The 20677-nt window shown below is 46.0% G+C and overlaps 1 protein-coding gene and 1 long non-coding RNA gene across 2 annotated transcripts; both read left to right on the top strand.

Annotated features, from left to right (window-relative positions):
* The first annotated feature begins 24 nt into the window (after positions 1 to 24).
* Positions 25 to 5056, top strand: LOC134644482 (histone-lysine N-methyltransferase 2D-like). Its single transcript, XM_063497565.2, has 11 exons — positions 25 to 96; positions 297 to 400; positions 600 to 713; positions 904 to 1017; positions 1660 to 1764; positions 1965 to 2078; positions 2721 to 2834; positions 3025 to 3129; positions 3781 to 3885; positions 4086 to 4190; positions 4841 to 5056. Exons 3-11 carry the CDS (start codon positions 600 to 602, stop codon positions 5054 to 5056), a joined length of 1092 nt encoding a protein of 363 aa, XP_063353635.2. The 5' UTR covers positions 25 to 96; positions 297 to 400.
* Positions 5057 to 5150: 94 nt separating this feature from the next.
* Positions 5151 to 19797, top strand: LOC134645506 (uncharacterized). Its single transcript, XR_010573962.1, has 9 exons — positions 5151 to 5249; positions 14882 to 14910; positions 15003 to 15096; positions 17207 to 17405; positions 17530 to 17681; positions 17782 to 17964; positions 18129 to 18252; positions 18399 to 18540; positions 18828 to 19797. It is a non-coding gene; the product is annotated as an uncharacterized LOC134645506 (long non-coding RNA).
* Positions 19798 to 20677: the final 880 nt, after the last annotated feature.

Here is a 20677-nt window from a genome sequence, read left to right as displayed (position 1 = left end):
GCAGTGAGGCACAGTTCCCCGCCCCCCGACGCCCCTCGCGATGTCCCTCCTTCTTCAACTAACCCTTTCCAGAGGAGCCGTGAGAGCCAGGAACTTGTGAGTTTTGTATGTCCATTTAGGCATCATTCATACCTGATCTGTAGGAAGTTCCTGTCAGAAGGAGGGAGGCACCGCGAGGGCGTCGAGGGGCGGAAGGCGGTGCCTTAGTGCCTCCCTCCTTCTGACATTGTAAAAGAACCCTAACTTTATCTTTGTTTTTGTTTTTAGACTAATATGTGTATGTTTTTTGTCCTCAGATGAGGTTTGAAGTGAGGCATAGTTCCCCGCCCCCCGACACCCTCGCGATGTCCCTCCTTCTTCAACTAACCCTGTCCAGAGGAGCCGTGAGAGCCAGGAACTTGTGAGTTTTGTATGTCCACTCAGGCATCATTCATACCTGGTCTGTAGGAAGTTCCTGTCAGAAGGAGGGAGGCACCGCGAGGGCTTCGAGGGGCGGAAGGCGGTGCCTTAGTGCCTCCCTCCTTCTGACATTGTAAAAGAACCCTAACTTTATCTTTGTTCTTTTTTTAGACTAATATGTGTATGTTTTTTGTCCTCAGATGAGTTTTGAAGTGAGGCATACTTCCCCGCCCCCCGACGCCCCTCGCGATGTCCCTCCTTCTTCAACTAACCCTGTCCACAGGAGCCGTGAGAGCCAGGAACTTGTGAGTTTTGTATGTCCACTCAGACATCATTCATACCTGGTCTGTAGGAAGTTCCTGTCAGAAGGAGGGAGGCACCGCGAGGGCTTCGAGGGGCGGAAGGCGGTGCCTTAGTGCCTCCCTCCTTCTGACATTGTAAAAGAACCCTAACTTTATCTTTGTTCTTTTTTTAGACTAATATGTGTATGTTTTTTGTCCTCAGATGAGTTTTGAAGTGAGGCATACTTCCCCGCCCCCCGACGCCCCTCGCGATGTCCCTCCTTCTTCAACTAACCCTGTCCACAGGAGCCGTGAGAGCCAGGAACTTGTGAGTTTTGTATGTCCACTCAGACATCATTCATACCTGGTCTGTAGGAAGTTCCTGTCAGAAGGAGGGGGGCACCGCGAGGGCGTCGAGGGGCGGAAGGCGGTGCCTTAGTGCCTCCCTCCTTCTGACACTGTAAAAGAACCCTAACTTTATCTTTGTTTAGACTAATATGTATATGTTTTTTGTCCTCAGATGAGGTTTGAAGTGTCTGTGTGGTGCAGCTGGTCTGGTCTGTCTCTATACAGTCCAGGCTGCACCCGCCTACAAAAGGTGGAGGCTCACCAGGACATGCACACCTCACAAGTTCCTGGCTCTCTCGACTCGGTTGAAGATGGGTTTCTTCGAGAAGGAGAGGGCAGTGAGGCACAGTTCCCCGCCCCCCGACGCCCCCCGCGATGTCCCTCCTTCTTCAACTAACCCTGTGCAGAGGAGCCGTGAGAGCCAGGAACTTGTGAGTTTTGTATGTCCACTCAGGCATCATTCATACCTGGTCTGTAGGAAGTTCCTGTCAGAAGGAGGGGGGCACCGCGAGGGCGTCGAGGGGCGGAAGGCGGTGCCTTAGTGCCTCCCTCCTTCTGACATTGTAAAAGAACCCTAACTTTATCTTTGTTTTTGTTTTTAGACTAATATGTGTATGTTTTTTGTCCTCAGATGAGGTTTGAAGTGAGGCATAGTTCCCCGCCCCCCGACGCCCCTCGCGATGTCCCTCCTTCTTCAACTAACCCTGTCCAGAGGAGCCGTGAGAGCCAGGAACTTGTGAGTTTTCTATGTCCACTCAGGCATCTTTCATACCTGGTCTGTAGGAAGTTCCTGTCAGAAGGAGGGAGGCACCGCGAGGGCTTCGAGGGGCGGAAGGCGGTGCCTTAGTGCCTCCCTCCTTCTGACATTGTAAAAGAACCCTAACTTTATCTTTGTTCTTTTTTTTAGACTAATATGTGTATGTTTTTTGTCCTCAGATGAGTTTTGAAGTGAGGCATACTTCCCCGCCCCCCGACGCCCCTCGCGATGTCCCTCCTTCTTCAACTAACCCTGTCCACAGGAGCCGTGAGAGCCAGGAACTTGTGAGTTTTGTATGTCCACTCAGACATCATTCATACCTGGTCTGTAGGAAGTTCCTGTCAGAAGGAGGGGGGCACCGCGAGGGCGTCGAGGGGCGGAAGGCGGTGCCTTAGTGCCTCCCTCCTTCTGACACTGTAAAAGAACCCTAACTTTATCTTTGTTTAGACTAATATGTATATGTTTTTTGTCCTCAGATGAGGTTTGAAGTGTCTGTGTGGTGCAGCTGGTCTGGTCTGTCTCTATACAGTCCAGGCTGCACCCGCCTACAAAAGGTGGAGGCTCACCAGGACATGCACACCTCACAAGTTCCTGGCTCTCTCGACTCGGTTGAAGATGGGTTTCTTCGAGAAGGAGAGGGCAGTGAGGCACAGTTCCCCGCCCCCCGACGCCCCCCGCGATGTCCCTCCTTCTTCAACTAACCCTGTGCAGAGGAGCCGTGAGAGCCAGGAACTTGTGAGTTTTGTATGTCCACTCAGGCATCATTCATACCTGGTCTGTAGGAAGTTCCTGTCAGAAGGAGGGGGGCACCGCGAGGGCGTCGAGGGGCGGAAGGCGGTGCCTTAGTGCCTCCCTCCTTCTGACATTGTAAAAGAACCCTAACTTTATCTTTGTTTTTGTTTTTAGACTAATATGTGTATGTTTTTTGTCCTCAGATGAGGTTTGAAGTGAGGCATAGTTCCCCGCCCCCCGACACCCCTCGCGATGTCCCTCCTTCTTCAACTAACCCTGTCCAGAGGAGCCGTGAGAGCCAGGAACTTGTGAGTTTTGTATGTCCACTCAGGCATCATTCATACCTGGTCTGTAGGAAGTTCCTGTCAGAAGGAGGGAGGCACCGCGAGGGCTTCGAGGGGCGGAAGGCGGTGCCTTAGTGCCTCCCTCCTTCTGACATTGTAAAAGACCCCTAACTTTATCTTTGTTCTTTTTTTAGACTAATATGTGTATGTTTTTTGTCCTCAGATGAGTTTTGAAGTGAGGCATACTTCCCCGCCCCCCGACGCCCCTCGCGATGTCCCTCCTTCTTCAACTAACCCTGTCCACAGGAGCCGTGAGAGCCAGGAACTTGTGAGTTTTGTATGTCCACTCAGACATCATTCATACCTGGTCTGTAGGAAGTTCCTGTCAGAAGGAGGGGGGCACCGCGAGGGCGTCGAGGGGCGGAAGGCGGTGCCTTAGTGCCTCCCTCCTTCTGACACTGTAAAAGAACCCTAACTTTATCTTTGTTTAGACTAATATGTATATGTTTTTTGTCCTCAGATGAGGTTTGAAGTGTCTGTGTGGTGCAGCTGGTCTGGTCTGTCTCTATACAGTCCAGGCTGCACCCGCCTACAAAAGGTGGAGGCTCACCAGGACATGCACACCTCACAAGTTCCTGGCTCTCTCGACTCGGTTGAAGATGGGTTTCTTCGAGAAGGAGAGGGCAGTGAGGCACAGTTCCCCGCCCCCCGACGCCCCCCGCGATGTCCCTCCTTCTTCAACTAACCCTGTGCAGAGGAGCCGTGAGAGCCAGGAACTTGTGAGTTTTGTATGTCCACTCAGGCATCATTCATACCTGGTCTGTAGGAAGTTCCTGTCAGAAGGAGGGAGGCACCGCGAGGGCGTCGAGGGGCGGAAGGCGGTGCCTTAGTGCCTCCCTCCTTCTGACATTGTAAAAGAACCCTAACTTTATCTTTGTTTTTGTTTTTAGACTAATATGTGTATGTTTTTTGTCCTCAGATGAGGTTTGAAGTGAGGCATAGTTCCCCGCCCCCCGACGCCCCTCGCGATGTCCCTCCTTCTTCAACTAACCCTGTCCAGAGGAGCCGTGAGAGCCAGGAACTTGTGAGTTTTGTATGTCCACTCAGGCATCATTCATACCTGGTCTGTAGGAAGTTCCTGTCAGAAGGAGGGAGGCACCGCGAGGGCTTCGAGGGGCGGAAGGCGGTGCCTTAGTGCCTCCCTCCTTCTGACATTGTAAAAGAACCCTAACTTTATCTTTGTTCTTTTTTTTAGACTAATATGTGTATGTTTTTTGTCCTCAGATGAGTTTTGAAGTGAGGCATACTTCCCCGCCCCCCGACGCCCCTCGCGATGTCCCTCCTTCTTCAACTAACCCTGTCCAGAGGAGCCGTGAGAGCCAGGAACTTGTGAGTTTTGTATGTCCACTCAGACATCATTCATACCTGGTCTGTAGGAAGTTCCTGTCAGAAGGAGGGGGGCACCGCGAGGGCGTCGAGGGGCGGAAGGCGGTGCCTTAGTGCCTCCCTCCTTCTGACACTGTAAAAGAACCCTAACTTTATCTTTGTTTAGACTAATATGTATATGTTTTTTGTCCTCAGATGAGGTTTGAAGTGTCTGTGTGGTGCAGCTGGTCTGGTCTGTCTCTATACAGTCCAGGCTGCACCCGCCTACAAAAGGTGGAGGCTCACCAGGACATGCACACCTCACAAGTTCCTGGCTCTCTCGACTCGGTTGAAGATGGGTTTCTTCGAGAAGGAGAGGGCAGTGAGGCACAGTTCCCCGCCCCCCGACGCCCCCCGCGATGTCCCTCCTTCTTCAACTAACCCTGTGCAGAGGAGCCGTGAGAGCCAGGAACTTGTGAGTTTTGTATGTCCACTCAGGCATCATTCATACCTGGTCTGTAGGAAGTTCCTGTCAGAAGGAGGGGGGCACCGCGAGGGCGTCGAGGGGCGGAAGGCGGTGCCTTAGTGCCTCCCTCCTTCTGACATTGTAAAAGAACCCTAACTTTATCTTTGTTCTTTTTTTAGACTAATATGTGTATGTTTTTTGTCCTCAGATGAGTTTTGAAGTGAGGCATACTTCCCCGCCCCCCGACGCCCCTCGCGATGTCCCTCCTTCTTCAACTAACCCTTTCCAGAGGAGCCGTGAGAGCCAGGAACTTGTGAGTTTTGTATGTCCACTCAGGCATCATTCATACCTGGTCTGTAGGAAGTTCCTGTCAGAAGGAGGGGGGCACCGCGAGGGCGTCGAGGGGCGGAAGGCGGTGCCTTAGTGCCTCCCTCCTTCTGACATTGTAAAAGAACCCTAACTTTATCTTTGTTCTTTTTTTAGACTAATATGTGTATGTTTTTTGTCCTCAGATGAGTTTTGAAGTGAGGCATACTTCCCCGCCCCCCGACGCCCCTCGCGATGTCCCTCCTTCTTCAACTAACCCTGTCCAGAGGAGCCGTGAGAGCCAGGAACTTGTGAGTTTTGTATGTCCACTCAGGCATCATTCATACCTGATCTGTAGGAAGTTCCTTTCAGAAGGAGGGTGCACAGTGAACAGTTGAACCCCTCCTCGGCAGCGAAAGATGGCCACCCCTTCCTGAGCCTGGTTCTCTCTGAGGTTTCTCCCCGTTAAAAGGGAGTTTTTCCTCCCCACCGTCACCAAGTGCTTGCTCATAGGGGATTTTCTTATAACCAACTGCTTATAAGTTCACTGGCATCAATTTTAAGACTCAGCAAATATTTAAATGGATAATGGATCATTCCTCACTTGATGGCGAATGATCCATTAAAATCATATTTGAGAGTCACATTTATTTGTATATAACTATGATTTCTTCGACAATAAGGCCAATCACAGACTAATTTGGACAATTGGGAAAAACTAAATAAATAAAAAAATTGAAAAAAATGCACGTGTCATTGTTTCATATAGATTTCAAATAACGTACCATTTGATATCAACATATTTTTGTTACACTTGCAGTGGTGTTATTTTGTTATGATCCTGTTCATTTTACGAGTATCTCCTTCTGCCTTGCTTCACATATTTATTGAAGCTTTGGTAGCTTTAGTTATGCTAGCATCAGTACAGGTAGAAAAGGATACACATCAGAGAATAAGCCATGCATCGGCCTATCTAAACAGAAATGGAAACGAATAGTTATGTCTATAACTTCTGTTCCCTGAGGGAGAGGAACGAGGTACAACACATAAGTATGGGATATCACGCCCTTGCGTGTCCTGGCTGAAGAAACCTTTATTCACGCCTTTAAGGCAGATGACGTGTGATGACACGCGCACGGCCCCGCCTGCACATATAGCCGCTGTCATCACAGTCATCCCTCAGTTCGATAGCCGCTCTTCACCGAGCCAAACTGCTCAGTGGGGCCACCTTGTTTTGTACCTCGTTCCTCTCCTTCAGGGAACAGAAGTTATAGACATAACTATTCGTTCCCTTTCAGTCGATTCACTCGGTACAACACATAAGTATGGGACATATATACACGCCCCGCAGAGCAGCCACCGAACCGGAATCGGGCCACTACTTCCTTAGTGAGTGGTAGACCCAGCAGAAAGGACAGTATGAGCCACCGAAGGGGTTGTAACGTCCAACCGATAAAACTGCACAAAAGTGTGCGGTGATGCCCAACTAGCTGCCGCACAAATATCAGCTACAGGCACCCCTTTAAAAAGAGCCCATGAGGTTGCCATCCCCCTGGTGGAATGAGCCCTCACCCCGTGGGGCAAAGCAAGACCTCTGGTGCTGTATGCCAGTGAGATAGCTTCTATAATCCAGTGGGACAGCCTCTGTTTGGACAGAGATCTACCTCTATTTGGATTGGCGAAGCAGACAAACGGCTGGTCACATAAACGCACATTCTGAATGCGCTCAATGTAGGTGCGTAGCACACGCACTGGACAAAGAGAATGCATCCTCCTCTGCTCCTCAGATGCAAAAGGAGGGGAGCAAAAGCTCAGCAACTCAAACTCCATTGAGCTATAAGATGCAGGCATGATCTTGGGAAAATAGGCAGCATTTGGACGCAATACGACCTTGTGGCCATCAGGAGAAAACTGTGTGCAGGCGGGATGCACAGACAGCGCATGAAGGTCACCCACTCGCTTTGCCGAAGCCAAAGCGAGAAGTAATGCAGTCTTATATGAAAGAAATTTCATATCCACAGACTCAATAGGTTCAAACGGGGGGCTACAAAGGGCCTCCAGCACCAAAGACAAGTCCCAAGCAGGGACACTGGACTTAAGCACGGGTCTCAGCCGGCGAACTCCTTTCAGAAAACGTATGGCGAGGGGATGTGCACCTGGTGTCACCCCGTCAAAGCCAATATGACAAGCAGATATAGCTGCTAAATAAACCTTAATTGTCGAAAATGAAAGGCCCTTATCCAGCAGCTCCTGCAGGAATGACAAAACATCCACAATAGAGCACTGAAATGGGAGAGTGTGGCGGTCCTGGCACCATTGCTCGAAGGCTCACCATTTGTAAGCGTACAAGCCTCTAGTAGATGAGGCCCTAGCGCTCTGAATTGTCGCTATCACACTAGGTGGCAAACCCTTAGCAATCAAGTTTAGCCTCTCAGCAGGTAAGCATGAAGGCGCCACAGATCTGGGCGCGGATGAAACACTTCTCCTCCCGACTGAGAGAGGAGATCCCTGCGGAGAGGAAGCTGCCAAGAACTCGCTGCTAGCAGGCTGATTATTAAAGGGTGTAACCTCCATTCTCTCACCAGAGGACCCCCCCTGGAGAGAAGGTCCGGCCCCAGGTTCAGGTGGCCCGGGACATGGGTGGCTCTCAGAGACAGAAAATGAACACTGCACCATAACAGCAGAGAGCGAGACAGCCTCAACAGGGGAAGAGAGCGTGTTCCTCCCTGCCTGTTTATGTAAGACACCACTGTTGAATTGTCCGTCCTGACTAAGACATGCTGGCCCTCCAGGACTGGACGGAAATGCTTTAGAGCTAAGAACACTGCTAACAGCTCTAAGTGGTTGATGTGCAGCTGGCGCTGAGCTGCGGACCAGATCCCTCTCACTGATGCACCCTTGCACAGCGCTCCCCACCCTCTTAGGGAAGCATCTGTGGACACCACCTTCCGAAACAACACCCTCCCAATCCGAGAGCCCTGATGCAGCAGCCTGGGCTCCCTCCAAGGACGGAGAGCTAGCATGCAAGACGCGGTTAGCGGCAGCCTCCTCTGGGGATGACGCGATGCACACAGGCGGTGAGAGAGAGTCCAGCGTTGAAACGCTCTCATTTTTAACAGTCCAAGTGGCACTACGGCGATCATAGATGCCATCATGCCCAACAAGCGTAATATCGTCTGGAAACGCAGTCTGCGTCCCAGCTGAAACTGAGCGAGGCAGCGATGAAACGTGGCCACTCTGTGATCCGACAAACTTGCGCGGCTGGAAAGCGAGCATATTTCCAAACCGAGGAAAGAAATCTGCTGACTCGGGATTAGCGAGCTCTTTTGAAAGTGTGACAGAACCAGTGACAGCTGTGTCTCCGCCTGCTCTCTGGAACAAGCTGCAAGAGCCCAGTCGTCTAGGTAGGCTAAGATGCGGATGCCTCTCTCTCTGAGGGGCGCTAGCGCTGCCTCGGCACATTTCGTAAAGGTGCGAGGAGCGAGCGACAGCCCGAACGGCAGCACTAGGTATTCGTAGGCTACGCCCTCGAATGCAAACCTCAGAAACTGCCTGTGTTTCGGGTGTATAGCCACATGAAAATAAGCATCTGTTAGATCGATTGTCGCAAACCAATCTCCCGGGCCGACTGCATTCAAGAGCTGTCTGAGTGTTAGCATCTTTAACCTGTACGTACGTAGATACGTTTTCAAGACTCGCAGGTCGAGGATGGGACGAAGCCCTCCCCCTCTTTTCGGAACAACAAAATAGCGGCTGTACCAACCTTTGTTTGTCTCCGAAGCGGGGACCACTCGTATTGCTCTTTTCTGCAATAGCGCCTTTATTTCCTCTCTGAGTATCATGGCCGCCTCGGTGTTGACAGTCGTGTTTATGACTCCTTGGAAACGAGGCGGCTTGACCCGGAACTGCAACCGGTAACCCACGGAGAGGGGGCGCAAGCGCGCCACTGAGGGAAGTGAGCAGCCAGCCAGCTGACCTGCAGCACCGTAGGCGGGGCGTTGTCGCCCCCCAGTGTGTCTGCAGGGAACTGCATCACCTGCCTGACCTGGCTCATTCTGCCCGCAGGCTGAGCATTTGTGATTGTTTGAGAATAAACAACACTCTTTATTGATTGTAACATGGGAACATGTACATTCACACAGTTTGTTGGAGGCACCTTTTCTGGGGCACAACAATGAAAAACAGCGGGAACACTCGATGTGGTCACCTGAACATTTAACACACCTGAACAGGGAGTTACCTGAGGCATTTTGTGTGCAGGGGTTTTGTGCTTGGGAGACAGTGTTAGGAAAGTGCAGCGCCTTCTGGGGCTGACAACCTGAACAGAACTTAAGCGGCACCTCTTGTGCGGCAACAGAGGGGTAAAAGCAGCGTCTCCCTGCTGCTGGACCCCTTCTCCACTCGAAACCACAGCTAGGAGGGCTGAGGCTTCTTCCTCCTGGGCGTCGGGTCCCGCTGGGGGCCCGAGGGTGGGCCTTTGCTCCAGGCCGACTGGCGTGGAGCTCGGGCCGGAGGATGTGCTCTCGCTGGCGGCACACCCACTTCAGCAGTGGGCGCCGATCTCTTGCCAGTCGGCAGAGGAGCGGCGTGCCTGTGAGAGCTAGCTGCGGGCTTGGGTTTCAGCTGACGTCTGGGGATGATGTCGCGCAGAGCTTCTGTCTGCTTCTTCCTCAGATCGAATCTAGCCTGAATGGCTTCAAGTGAATGTCCGAATAACCCAGCCGCAGACACTGGTGCGTCCAGATATACAGCTCTGTCCCTATCCGGGACGTCAGAGAGGGTCAGCCACAGGTGCCTCTGCGCCACTACTGTCGAAGCCATCCCTCTGCCCAGGGAGAGCGCTGCACAGCGAGACGCACGGAGGATGTGATCTGTGGCGACTCTGACCTCGTTAAGAAGAGGTGCCAGCGGGCTGTCATCAGGAACCAGCGATCCGAGCTCCGCCAGGCACATTGCCTGGTACGTCTGGAGCATGGTGACGGAGCTCATGGTGCGAGCAGTGCCGGCCTGAGCCCGATAAATCTTCTCCAGCTGCGAAGCAGAGAATCTGCAGTGTTTGGACGGCAGAGTTGCGGGGCCGCCGACACCATGGTTATGGGACGGGGCCAGATAAGCAGCCAGAGACGGCTCCATAGGGGGTGGGTTAGCTAAGCCAGCCCCCTCGGCGCCGTCCAACTCCATGTACTGTCCATAGCTGGGCACAGTGACGCGGGTAGACAGAGGTTTGTCCCATGATGCTGTTAGCTCGCAGACAAAGTCTGGGAACATGGGAAGGCAGTTTTTGGCCGTTGCGGGCTCCGGTGGGAGGAAAAAACCCGCGAACCGCGACGGCTTCTGAGCTGGCGGAGGAGAGGGCCAGTCCACCTGCAGCTTCTCAGCAGCACGGCGAAACAGGGAGAAAAGAGAGGTGTCATCGTGGCCGACCGGCGCAGCAGCGGCGGCACATTGGGCCGACAATGAGCTCTCCTGCTCATCCTCCGACAAACCATGGATGTCCAGGCCGATGTCCAGCACGTCATCGTCTTCCTGGGGAGCGCTGGCGGGCTTCAACCCAGGCTGAAGCCCGTCAGTGCTCCTGCATGGTTCTGGCTCGTCATCGGCTAACCCGTCAACATATTCCATGTGGTCAGCCCAGCTAATCGCGGGGACATCGACCGGAAAATCCTCGTCTTCGGACTCGGACGAAGCCGGGGCTCCAGACTCGGAAAGGAGAGGGTCATGCCGTGCGACAGCCGAGCGTCCCAGCACGTTTTCCACAAACGTCACCCGTCTTTCCAGGGTCGAGCGCCGGAGCTGGCGGCAAAACGCACAGGCTTCGGGCTCCGTCAACGCTCTCCTAGCGTGGACGATCCCCAGGCAGACAGGGCAGGCATCGTGCTGGTCGCTGTCGTGCAAAGAGAAACCGCATCCCTGAGGACAGGGGCGAACAGAAGATTTCTGCTTTGCTCGCTTCGGTTTGGAGTCCATTCCAAAACGCAAAGCGAAACGCTGCACAGGAAAACTTGAAATTAGCGCTCCGCGGGCAGCCTACACACCAACAGCGCGGTGGAGGCTAACACCAACAGGGGCAGTTAAGCTAAGTTCAAGTCGGCAGACAACGGAGCTAACTAGCAGCAGCTAGCTAGCCCAACTCAGCAGAGGTGTTCTCAGCGAGGTGAAGAGCGTAAGAACTGAGGGATGACTGTGATGACAGCGGCTATATGTGCAGGCGGGGCCGTGCGCGTGTCATCACACGTCATCTGCCTTAAAGGCGTGAATAAAGGTTTCTTCAGCCAGGACACGCAAGGGCGTGATATCCCATACTTATGTGTTGTACCGAGTGAATCGACTGAAAGGGAACTAGAAAAAATAAAAATATAGCTTTACTAATCTGAAAGTTATCTATCATTGGATCCATCATTCCCACAGTGAAAACACATTATTTCATATTATGTTCAAGTCAGTAGTTAAAAGTATAAAATATAATAATCTCTATTTTTAGTTTAATTTGTTAATAAAGACATGTTTTAGTATTTTTAGAAACACTAACATTGCTTCATATTTTGATATGTATAATCTTCTAACTCCCATTTACATACAGACCTGTGGCCAACTTTTTAAACCATTTTGAATTTTTTTCCATCTGAGGCATTCAAAATAGATAACCATACTTTTGATTGTCACAGTGTAGTTTGGGCAGCTGCCTGCCTAATATAACACAACATCACCACAATATTTTACATTAAATGAGGAAATGTATTTTAGTTTCCTCAGCTAAGACAGCTGGGCTGCTGTAGCTTGTGTTTATGTATAGAGTGACATCTGATTTAAAAGCAAGGAGCAAAAGCCACTGAGCAGCATCAGTCAGCACAGAGGCAATGCTACAAATTTAAGGAACAAAGGTCAAATTCTTTGTGTGTCTACATGCACAGAGCACATGTGCATACAGTTGTGCACATTAACTCACAGATGTATATGACAACTCACGTTTGTGGCATAGACATTGTTTACCAATCTTAAAAATGTAATACATACATTTACGTCATTGACCATAATTCTTGATTTTGCAATGAAGGGACTCAAAGGTCACAAGTTATTAAATAAAATTAATAAAACGCACCATTAAAAGAAGTTCATTCTCCACTATTAGCTTAAACATCGTAGCTAGCAGCAATTATTTATTATTATGAAAGAGAGAGCTTAATTGTTTGATTAAGCTTGATTGGAATGTCAGCTCCACACTGTGGCTCGTTGATTAAATAAGCTGGGAGAGCAAAAGTAAAATGAGCTACTTGTGTGATACTATTTAACTTGGGTTGGGTTGGGTAAGTTGCTCATTTTACTTTTCAGATGGTCTCAAGCCTGGCAGTTTGGTGTAATTGTTAGCCTAGTAATTCATAGTAATATGGATTGTGTAATAAGGCCGAGGTTTCTCACACACAACCTCAACCTCTGCCATGTGAGCAGAGACACAGCAGCATCTTGTTTCTACAGGAAGCCTGATTAAAATGTGAAGCATTTATACGGTGTACAAGATTAATAACAAATATTCACTGTCTGCAAACCATACCAAGGTGGACTATTCATTTTTCCAGTGGGTCACATGAAAAACTGAGACTGGTGTGGAGGCTCGGATTAATAAGCTGAACTCAGTTCTACTCAGTAGAACTGAGTTAATTTTATTTCTTCATAAACTGCTACTGGCATGAGTACATATTACAACTTCACTGCCACAATATTCCCTATTTTCCTTACACACAGACCTTATAGGAGGTAATTGTGAGAAGGAGAATGAAGCGGAAAATTATTGAACTTTAAACTGGATACATTTAAAACTGCATTGTTTTTCTGATGCAGCTTGTATTTTATGCAAAATATGTTAAATCCCGTGGGAATGTTGACTTTCAATACAGTTCAGTTATGCAGTTCTGAGTGTCAGACATACTAAGGCACATGTAATGAAATAACTTGTTTGAGCTTTTGTAAAGAGTTCATTTCTAAATTTTTACACAAATGAGACTTTTCTCCCCTTGGTTACTGTTTCAGCTTCACAAAGGCTTCAGTGTTATAATGAAGAAAAAGAAGCATCACTTCAATACATCAGCCGTGTTGTCAGTGATGTAATTTAAGATTTTTCCTTTCAACACTGTTTAAAGTACAGGCTCCCATGTATGGACTGATGTTTTGATCCACCTGCTTCTCTGTAACCTGTGGGTGAATCTCTCCATCTCCTCTGGGTAATTATATTTTTCCACTTCATTTACACACAGCGGGAAGAAGGAGGTGCGAGTAAGGTCTTTATGTTTCTGCTTGGACCTTCTGTCCCTGCAACACAAACCCAGATAAGCAGCGAGATATGGATAGATGGATGAGTAGATGTCCTTTTGACATAATTATGTCATGAAGAAACATGGAAAAATAGTTTAACCAGTGCACTTTAGATCTTAAAAACATGAACAGCATCTCTTAAATATATGCATCCATTTTTATCTCAAGTCTCAAGCATTTCCTTAAAACCATATCAACACAATCCAGTGAAGTGAATTAACACTTTCTCCAAAGACAGCTGCTACATTCACAGGAATCAAAATTCACAATGCCATCTTCTCAATTCTGTTGGAAAAATATGTCCCATAATTTTTTTTAAATGGTTAAGAGACAGAACAAATAACCATGTCTAATGTAGCATCTGTGATTTAAACGAAACACAAAACTATCAGTTTTCAATTGAGTACGTTGTGTGTGATTTTGCAAATTTTAAAAAAATGCACCATGATCTACTTTAAGGAACACAAGCAGGATATTTTGGAGTGACCTGACTTGAAAACTCTGCAGGTGGATATTAAAAATGCTGCATCTTCTGCAAAGCAGCCTAAAAATATCCAACAACATCAAAAGTGCTTCACTGAAAAGTGGGTGAAATTTTTTTAATCATTAATGGAAAGAATGCACAACTTGTGCATCAGTGATATTAATATCACAAGGTCTGCTAGCTAAGGGTGCTGCAATCTAGAAACACTGTTGTCTTTTCCTCTAACTTGGGTCAGTTATCATCACAGTGCAACGTCACCCTCAGCTCTGAGCAAAACTGCTAAAAAATATGCAAGGTGCAGAAAAGGAGGGAGGTGATGGATGTGTGAGGCAGAAAACAGGATTCAGAAAAATGCTGAGCTCTGCAGGCTTCAGGAATAGACTCTGAATGCACAACCACAAATGGTTCTTTCTAGGTGGAGCTCTTTTCCCCTCCATACATTACTGAGGTGCTGAACCATGGTGGTGGTCCAGAACTTTTTTTAATTTGGGGACTTAGTGACTGAAAGATTGCTAAACCTCTGCTGGTCACTGTAGATAGTCGCAAAGGAAAGAGTCTGAACTGTTGAGCTGTTTTATCATAACTGAAAAACATGCAGTAGCTAGGAAGAAATATTCTCCATTAGCATTAATTAAACAACTGAGCACAATAAGGTCGGTTGTCAGAAGAAGCAGGCACCCTTGGCTCCCTGGCACACTGAGCTGAAGACATGATCTCTCTTCTCATTTGACCTGTGCACAGTGGACCATAAATGAGCTGTTTACTTTTTTATCTCTACAATATCTCAGGTAATATCTTGAATTGCTGCTGTTCTGCTGCTGAAACATTTGCATCAAGTGAGGCAACAGTGCAGTTTCTCTCCTGTATGGATTCTCTGATGAACACACAGGGGCACACTCGGATCAAACACTTGTTATGTCTGTACCTGAATGTTTTGTCATGTTTGCATGTATTACAAGGTCAACGTCCTCTTTAAAACAAGCACAGCAAACACAGCAGAAGTTTATCTCAGTGTGAGATTGTAAATGATTAGATACTCTTCATGGATGTTGCACATGCTGCCAAGTACTCTTCAGAGACAGCAGCGACCTGACTGGAGGCTCCGTGGCATGCCTTCATCTTCTTATTCTTTATTTACATGTGGAGAAGCAGAGCAGTCTGATGAAGAGGCCTGACAGATGGTAAGTCCTTCTGTTTCAGTATAAAGATTTTGTGCTGGAGGGAAAGGACCCAGCATTAATGTGAGCTCCTCTTCTCCCTCTTTCATCTGCAGAAATAACTGATCTTGCCTCTGCTGAGCCTCTGAGTTGGGACTCTTCTCCTGCTGTAAGATGAAAGCGGAAGAATCATTTCTTCTGAGAATTCAGGTGCTTCTCTTAAACATGAAATAACCTCTTTTTTTCATTTATTAAAGATCAGGAACAGAAATATACCAAATTATCTGTTGATTGTCTGTTTTTGTTCTTGCATTTCTGACTCATTGGGAGAATTCCATTATGAACATTCATATCCTAGCGTAAATATAAAATATATGATGTGAAAAATATGAAGTGAAACTGCAGTGGATGCATCTAGACATGTAGACGTGGCCAAGATGGCCTCGTATTCACTTCACACACATATGAACTGTAGCATGAAGGCTTTCCATAAAGTTTATGAGTGTATCAGAATTTGTGAGGTCAGACACTGATGTTGGATGAGAAGGCCTGGCTCACAGTCTCCACTCTAATTCATCCCAGAGGCACTCGGTCAGATTGAGGTCAGGACTCCGTGCCGGCTGGTCAGATTTTTCCACACCAAACTTGCTCGTCCATGACTGGTGCGCAGTCATATTGAAACAGGAAGGGGTCTTCACCCAACTGTTCCCACAAAGTTGGGATCATGATATTGTCCAAAATGACTTGGTATGCTGAAGGATTAAGAGTTCCTTTCACTGGATCTAAGGGGCCGAGCCCATCGCCTGAGAAACAACCCCACACCATAATCCCCCCTCCACCAAACTTTGCATTAGGCACAATCCAGTCAGACAAGTACCGTTCTCCTTGAAACCACCAAACTCAGAATGTTTTAGAGGAGGAGCAGGGAGGAAGAATTCCCTTTTAACAGAAAGATACCTCAAGCAAAACCAGAGGAAGACATCTAGCTGCCTTAACAGGTTTTGGAGTGAGGGGAAAGAGAAAGACAGGTCTAAACACAAAGACAGGAGACGAATATATATATCATCAATCTACTTATCGATATGCATCTATAACCTTCAAAATTATTTAACACAAAAAGTGATCACAAGAAAAAAACTCAACATAAGAAGTTTATTGGTTTGCAAAGGAGCTGTTTTTACAAAAGCAGAGGGGGAAAAAACATTTGGAGCATGTATTGTGTTCATCTAAACACTGGCCGTGTGCACATTCTCACAAAGTTTACAGTCAACTCTATTTATTTCGGGAATGTGACATCATGTGGTAATTACAAGTGCACCTGTTTTCAGCAGATCAAACAGCCAACATGATGCGTGAGATGAAAGACTATCAGGGAGATCAAAGTTACTACAGCCGGCACACGAGTGATCCTCAGACTCAGTACATCCTTGAAAACAATGACAGGAAACTGTTGTGCAGTTAAAAGAAAAGCATCTGGAAATGGGGAAGGTTGCAGTTTAAGACAATACTCTTTTTCATACAATTTGTAATATTTGTACACATCAGAACCCAGAGCCAAAGAAAACACTTTCATTATTATAAAAGACTCAGCTTTTCAACGCGCCTTCATATAAACAGCAAAACGTTAGCTATACAGTCAGGATATCTTTACCACACACAAAGCTGCTGGTTATGGTGTAATAAATACAAATGATAACATGATCAACCGCACAAACACATCAGCAACACATCAGCCTACTTCTACTCAATGAACACGATGAAGTCATTTTAGCACCTTTTAGAAAACCGCTCTTTAACCTGGTGAAACTCATGGGGAAATGATTTTAATTCAATACTCGAGTCCACATTAGGCCATCTAGATGAGATCTAGATGAGAATTTGTGTTTATAAAAAATATTTACACAAGTTACAATTTTTACAGACCAAAGTTAAGGAACCTAGCTTGTATGAGCCTTGTGGGGTATTTATATAGAGATCCTCCAGCTTCAAACTGGTTACCCTTCCAGGACCTGGAGCTCAGTAAAGCACCACTCCGACAGCCAAACCCATCTGTTCTCTGGTTGGATTGTTAAATTTGTGATTGACGTGACATTGACCACATCTTACATTTTGAAGAAGAAATAAGAAACATTAATTTGGTTAGTGTATAGTCTGCTGTCTGTCCATCCAACTTGCAACAGATTTGTTTACACTCACAATACTTTACTAGAATTTTTGTCTCTAATAGTATTTTCTATTCTCATTAGAATTTACCATCTATGTTATTTTATTATAATTTAAGTTTAAATCTGCCTTTCTCTTCTAACTCTTGTTTTATCAGACATGTCCCCCCAACAATGCCCAGGACAAGTCCCAGGAGGCTGGCTCACCTCCATATCCTCCAAGTACCAAATTTGAATTCTCCTTTGAGAAGGGTCTTATGGCACATTTGCAAAATGTGTCAGAATGGCTGAGAAAAAGGCTGTAGCCATTAAAATAATGAAACATGAGAACCCAAAGACCCATTGGAAAACCAAGAGGTAAAAACTGCTCCCTAGAATTTCAGTAAGAAAGATGTGTGCAGTGGATGTAAGGACTGTGATGAAATGCCTATAAAATGTTTTTTTCTGTTAAACGAATGTAAAAATCATCTCATGTTTCTAGCTCACTGCCATGTGAAAACGTTTCGCCTGTAACTCCAACAAACCAAATATATTCTTGAGTTTGAATATCTTTAAAAAAGTCTTTTTGACTTCATGAAAGGAATACATTTCAAACCGCTCAATTAAAAGGCAATTCGTCCCATCGTCGTGCAGGTATGTTTAACTCCATGATTCTTTACATTAATAAATGCTTTGAAAATGGATACTGATCAAATTTGAATGGTAACATGACATATTCTTTGATACCTCTCAGACTGGAATAGTGCTTAATCACCTCAAGTCTCTTGGAACAATACACGCAGACCTGAAATTGTAAAATGTAATGTTGGTGAAATATCACCAAGAGCCGTACTGAATTAAAATAATTGACTTTGGCCTGGCCTGTGACACCTCAGCTGCCAAAGTGGGGCTCTTACATTCAGACCTGTCCGTACTGGTAAGTAGCTGGAATCACATTGAATCTCTTCCTCACACAGTCACACAAACGCCAGTGTTTGTGATTTCTGTTAGGGGTTTCTCAGCTGTAGTATAAATAATACTTATCCAAATGGTCAACATAAACAAAAAATGTAACAATCATTTCTCTTTGTCCTCCATCAGGTCTCCGGAGATTATTCTGGGGCTTCCATCTACAAAAGCCATAGATGTATGGTCCCTGGGCTGCGTGGCTGTGAGTCTGTACACTGGTTCCTTGCTGTACCCTGGGTACAGTGAGTATGCAATGGTAAGTAAAGCAATACAAGAGCACTTTTTATTTCATCTGAAGAATTTGATTTCAAGCTTAATAGAAAAGATTGATAACATGATGTATGTCAGTTAAAAGTCTGTGCTGGACTCCCAGTTTGATTACATGTTCTGCTGTGCTCTCAGCTGAGATACATGATGGAGACTCAAGGACAACCCCCAAAGAAAATTTCAGACTGTCTTTTCAGACATCTGAACTGTATTTCCAAGAGTCTGGGATTCAGTTTGTGGAGAAAAGATGAATAAATCTCTGGATGACCTCTTACATGTAAGTATACTTTTTGACCATATAGTGGGCAAAAAACAAAGTCTCTTTACTGTCCTGTGTTGCTTTCAGGTTACCTTTTAAATCCACCCCACCGAGCATCAGGATTATGCAGATAAAACCGCAAAAATGTGTGAATGTGTGATCTCCTGATGTTTGTTGAACTCTAATAGTGATAAGGTTATAAAAAATAATCTGGTCTTTTATTTTATTACATATTACTTTGCTTTATGTGAAAATGCTGTTATCATTTAAATGAGTAATTTAACATATGGCATGATTCATTGCAGCGTTAAGTCCTGCACATTAACAGCTTTAAAATAAAGAAGACAGGGATGTCAGATAGCGGGACAGAAGGGTGTGGGTCTCTGCACCAGCCCACCTCTGACACCAGACAACCTGCCCAACAGAACTCCCACCCTTGGCCTCCACCCTTCTTCTCAGAGGAGCAGCCTGAACCTCATCAGGCCCAGTCACTATAAAACTGCTCACACATTTCCAATATTTCCAGTCAAATCACACTTTAAAAGAAAACATCTGGAAGAAGATAAAAAGGATACGAGTGATCCAGATCTTAAAAAAAAAAAAGAAAAAGAAGAAGGACTGATTGGAAAGACATGACCAGAAAAATACCGTACCAACATAAAAGGTCAGATCATGACCAGAAGAAATGCCATCATTCTGCGGGTTCATCTTGCTCAACCAGTGGCTACAGGACACAGAATTCCATCTTGGCGAGTAAGAGGAAGCCAGACCAAAACTGCTTTGACAGGTCAAATGCAAGGGCCAAACTACGAAGATGGCAAGAGCCACATGTCCGTTAACACCTTCAATCACAGTCGGGCTGGGGACCACCGCCGCAGAGAAGCAAAAGAAGGGCAAGCAGAGTAACACTTGATTTTTCTTACATGACGTGAGTGCCTCACTTAATCTTACTTAAACAAATTTAAAACTTTTGGCTATTGAAAAACATAGACTGTTAAAATTCATCTCAGCAGTAATGAGGCCACTAAAACTGAATCAGTGTGTAATGTCACTAACATTGTCAGACTATAGGTTTCCCTGGTCCCTTTCTCAATCTTGTATTTCAGTGATTCCACCACTCCATATCATTAATGTCTGTCTTCTCTTTCCAGTAGTTATTTCTCATCTCTATACTCTCCTTTCTCTATGCTTTCACTTGATTGTCGGGGATTTCTCCACCTTATGGAGGGTTTTCAGCTTACAGTATAAAGTTCCTTCAGGCGAGTTTTGTTGTGAATTGGCATCACAGAAAAATTGAAATGATCAATTTCATTTTTTGAAATAAAAATAAAGTTGTCTACATTAAAAAGCAAATAGTGTCTCTGTTATTGTAATAGTCAGCTAAGTAAGTTGGAAATGATAACAGCCAGACAACCGAGTAATATGCATTATATATGGTTAAAAGACACCAAATGCAGTAAGTATACTCGTTTCATATAAATATAGTTTATATTGGTGGCTTTTTTGCTTCTGTCACTTCCAAAACTTTCCCCTCTAACTAAATAACCAAATCCCACGTGTTGCCAAATCTTTTTTTTTTTTTTATTGGTCGACATGATTCACTTTTACACCAATAGGAAAGCGGTGACATTTTTTATTTTCGCTTATCTGTTTTTTGTGCTGTCCTTGGAAAACACTATTTTTACAGTTTCTTCTGCGCTAAACATGACAATAGTATTCAGAAAAAAGCATTATGTATATATTTATGATATATATACAATTGTATAGCGTTGTTTGACACATGAGCATACATGTGCAATAATGTTGTGGCTTTATGTTTTGGAGATGAAACATCAGATTTTATTAGATTTTATTTAGATTTTTATTATTACTGGGTTACTGGGGTGGGGGGGGTAGGTTGAGTGTTGGTTTATTTATGGTGTTTGATATGACTTGGCTGGAATGCTGTACTTCAAGTAAGCAAACTTGCATATTCAGCATGAGATCCAATAATCTTTCCCCAACAGTGTTTTAACTGAACTATTTTGAAGCATACTGTCATTTCTGTTTATTTCATTTAAATTAAGAAAAGGATTTTTAATGGCATTTAGTTAATTTAAACAAAAACTTCTCAATGTTCCCTGCAATTAGCCACACAGTCCCCACCCCAGTAAGT

The sequence above is a fragment of the Pelmatolapia mariae genome, linkage group LG16_19, assembly GCF_036321145.2.
Source record: "Pelmatolapia mariae isolate MD_Pm_ZW linkage group LG16_19, Pm_UMD_F_2, whole genome shotgun sequence".
Lineage (NCBI taxonomy): Eukaryota > Metazoa > Chordata > Actinopteri > Cichliformes > Cichlidae > Pelmatolapia > Pelmatolapia mariae.
Note: the sequence above shows the minus strand (reverse complement) of the source record. Positions and strands in the feature narration are given on the sequence as shown.

What these genes read in the sequence shown, in the direction of transcription:
- LOC134644482 (XM_063497565.2), top strand. Translation starts at nt 600, where the DNA reads ATGAGTTTTGAAGTGAGGCATACTTCCCCGCCCCCCGACGCCCCTCGC. An exon ending in GCCAGGAACTTGTGAGTTTT is followed by an intron (nt 714 to 903) that starts GTATGTCCACTC and finishes TTTTGTCCTCAG; the next exon opens with ATGAGTTTTGAAGTGAGGCA. An exon ending in GCCGTGAGAGCCAGGAACTT is followed by an intron (nt 3,886 to 4,085) that starts GTGAGTTTTGTA and finishes TTTTGTCCTCAG; the next exon opens with ATGAGTTTTGAAGTGAGGCA.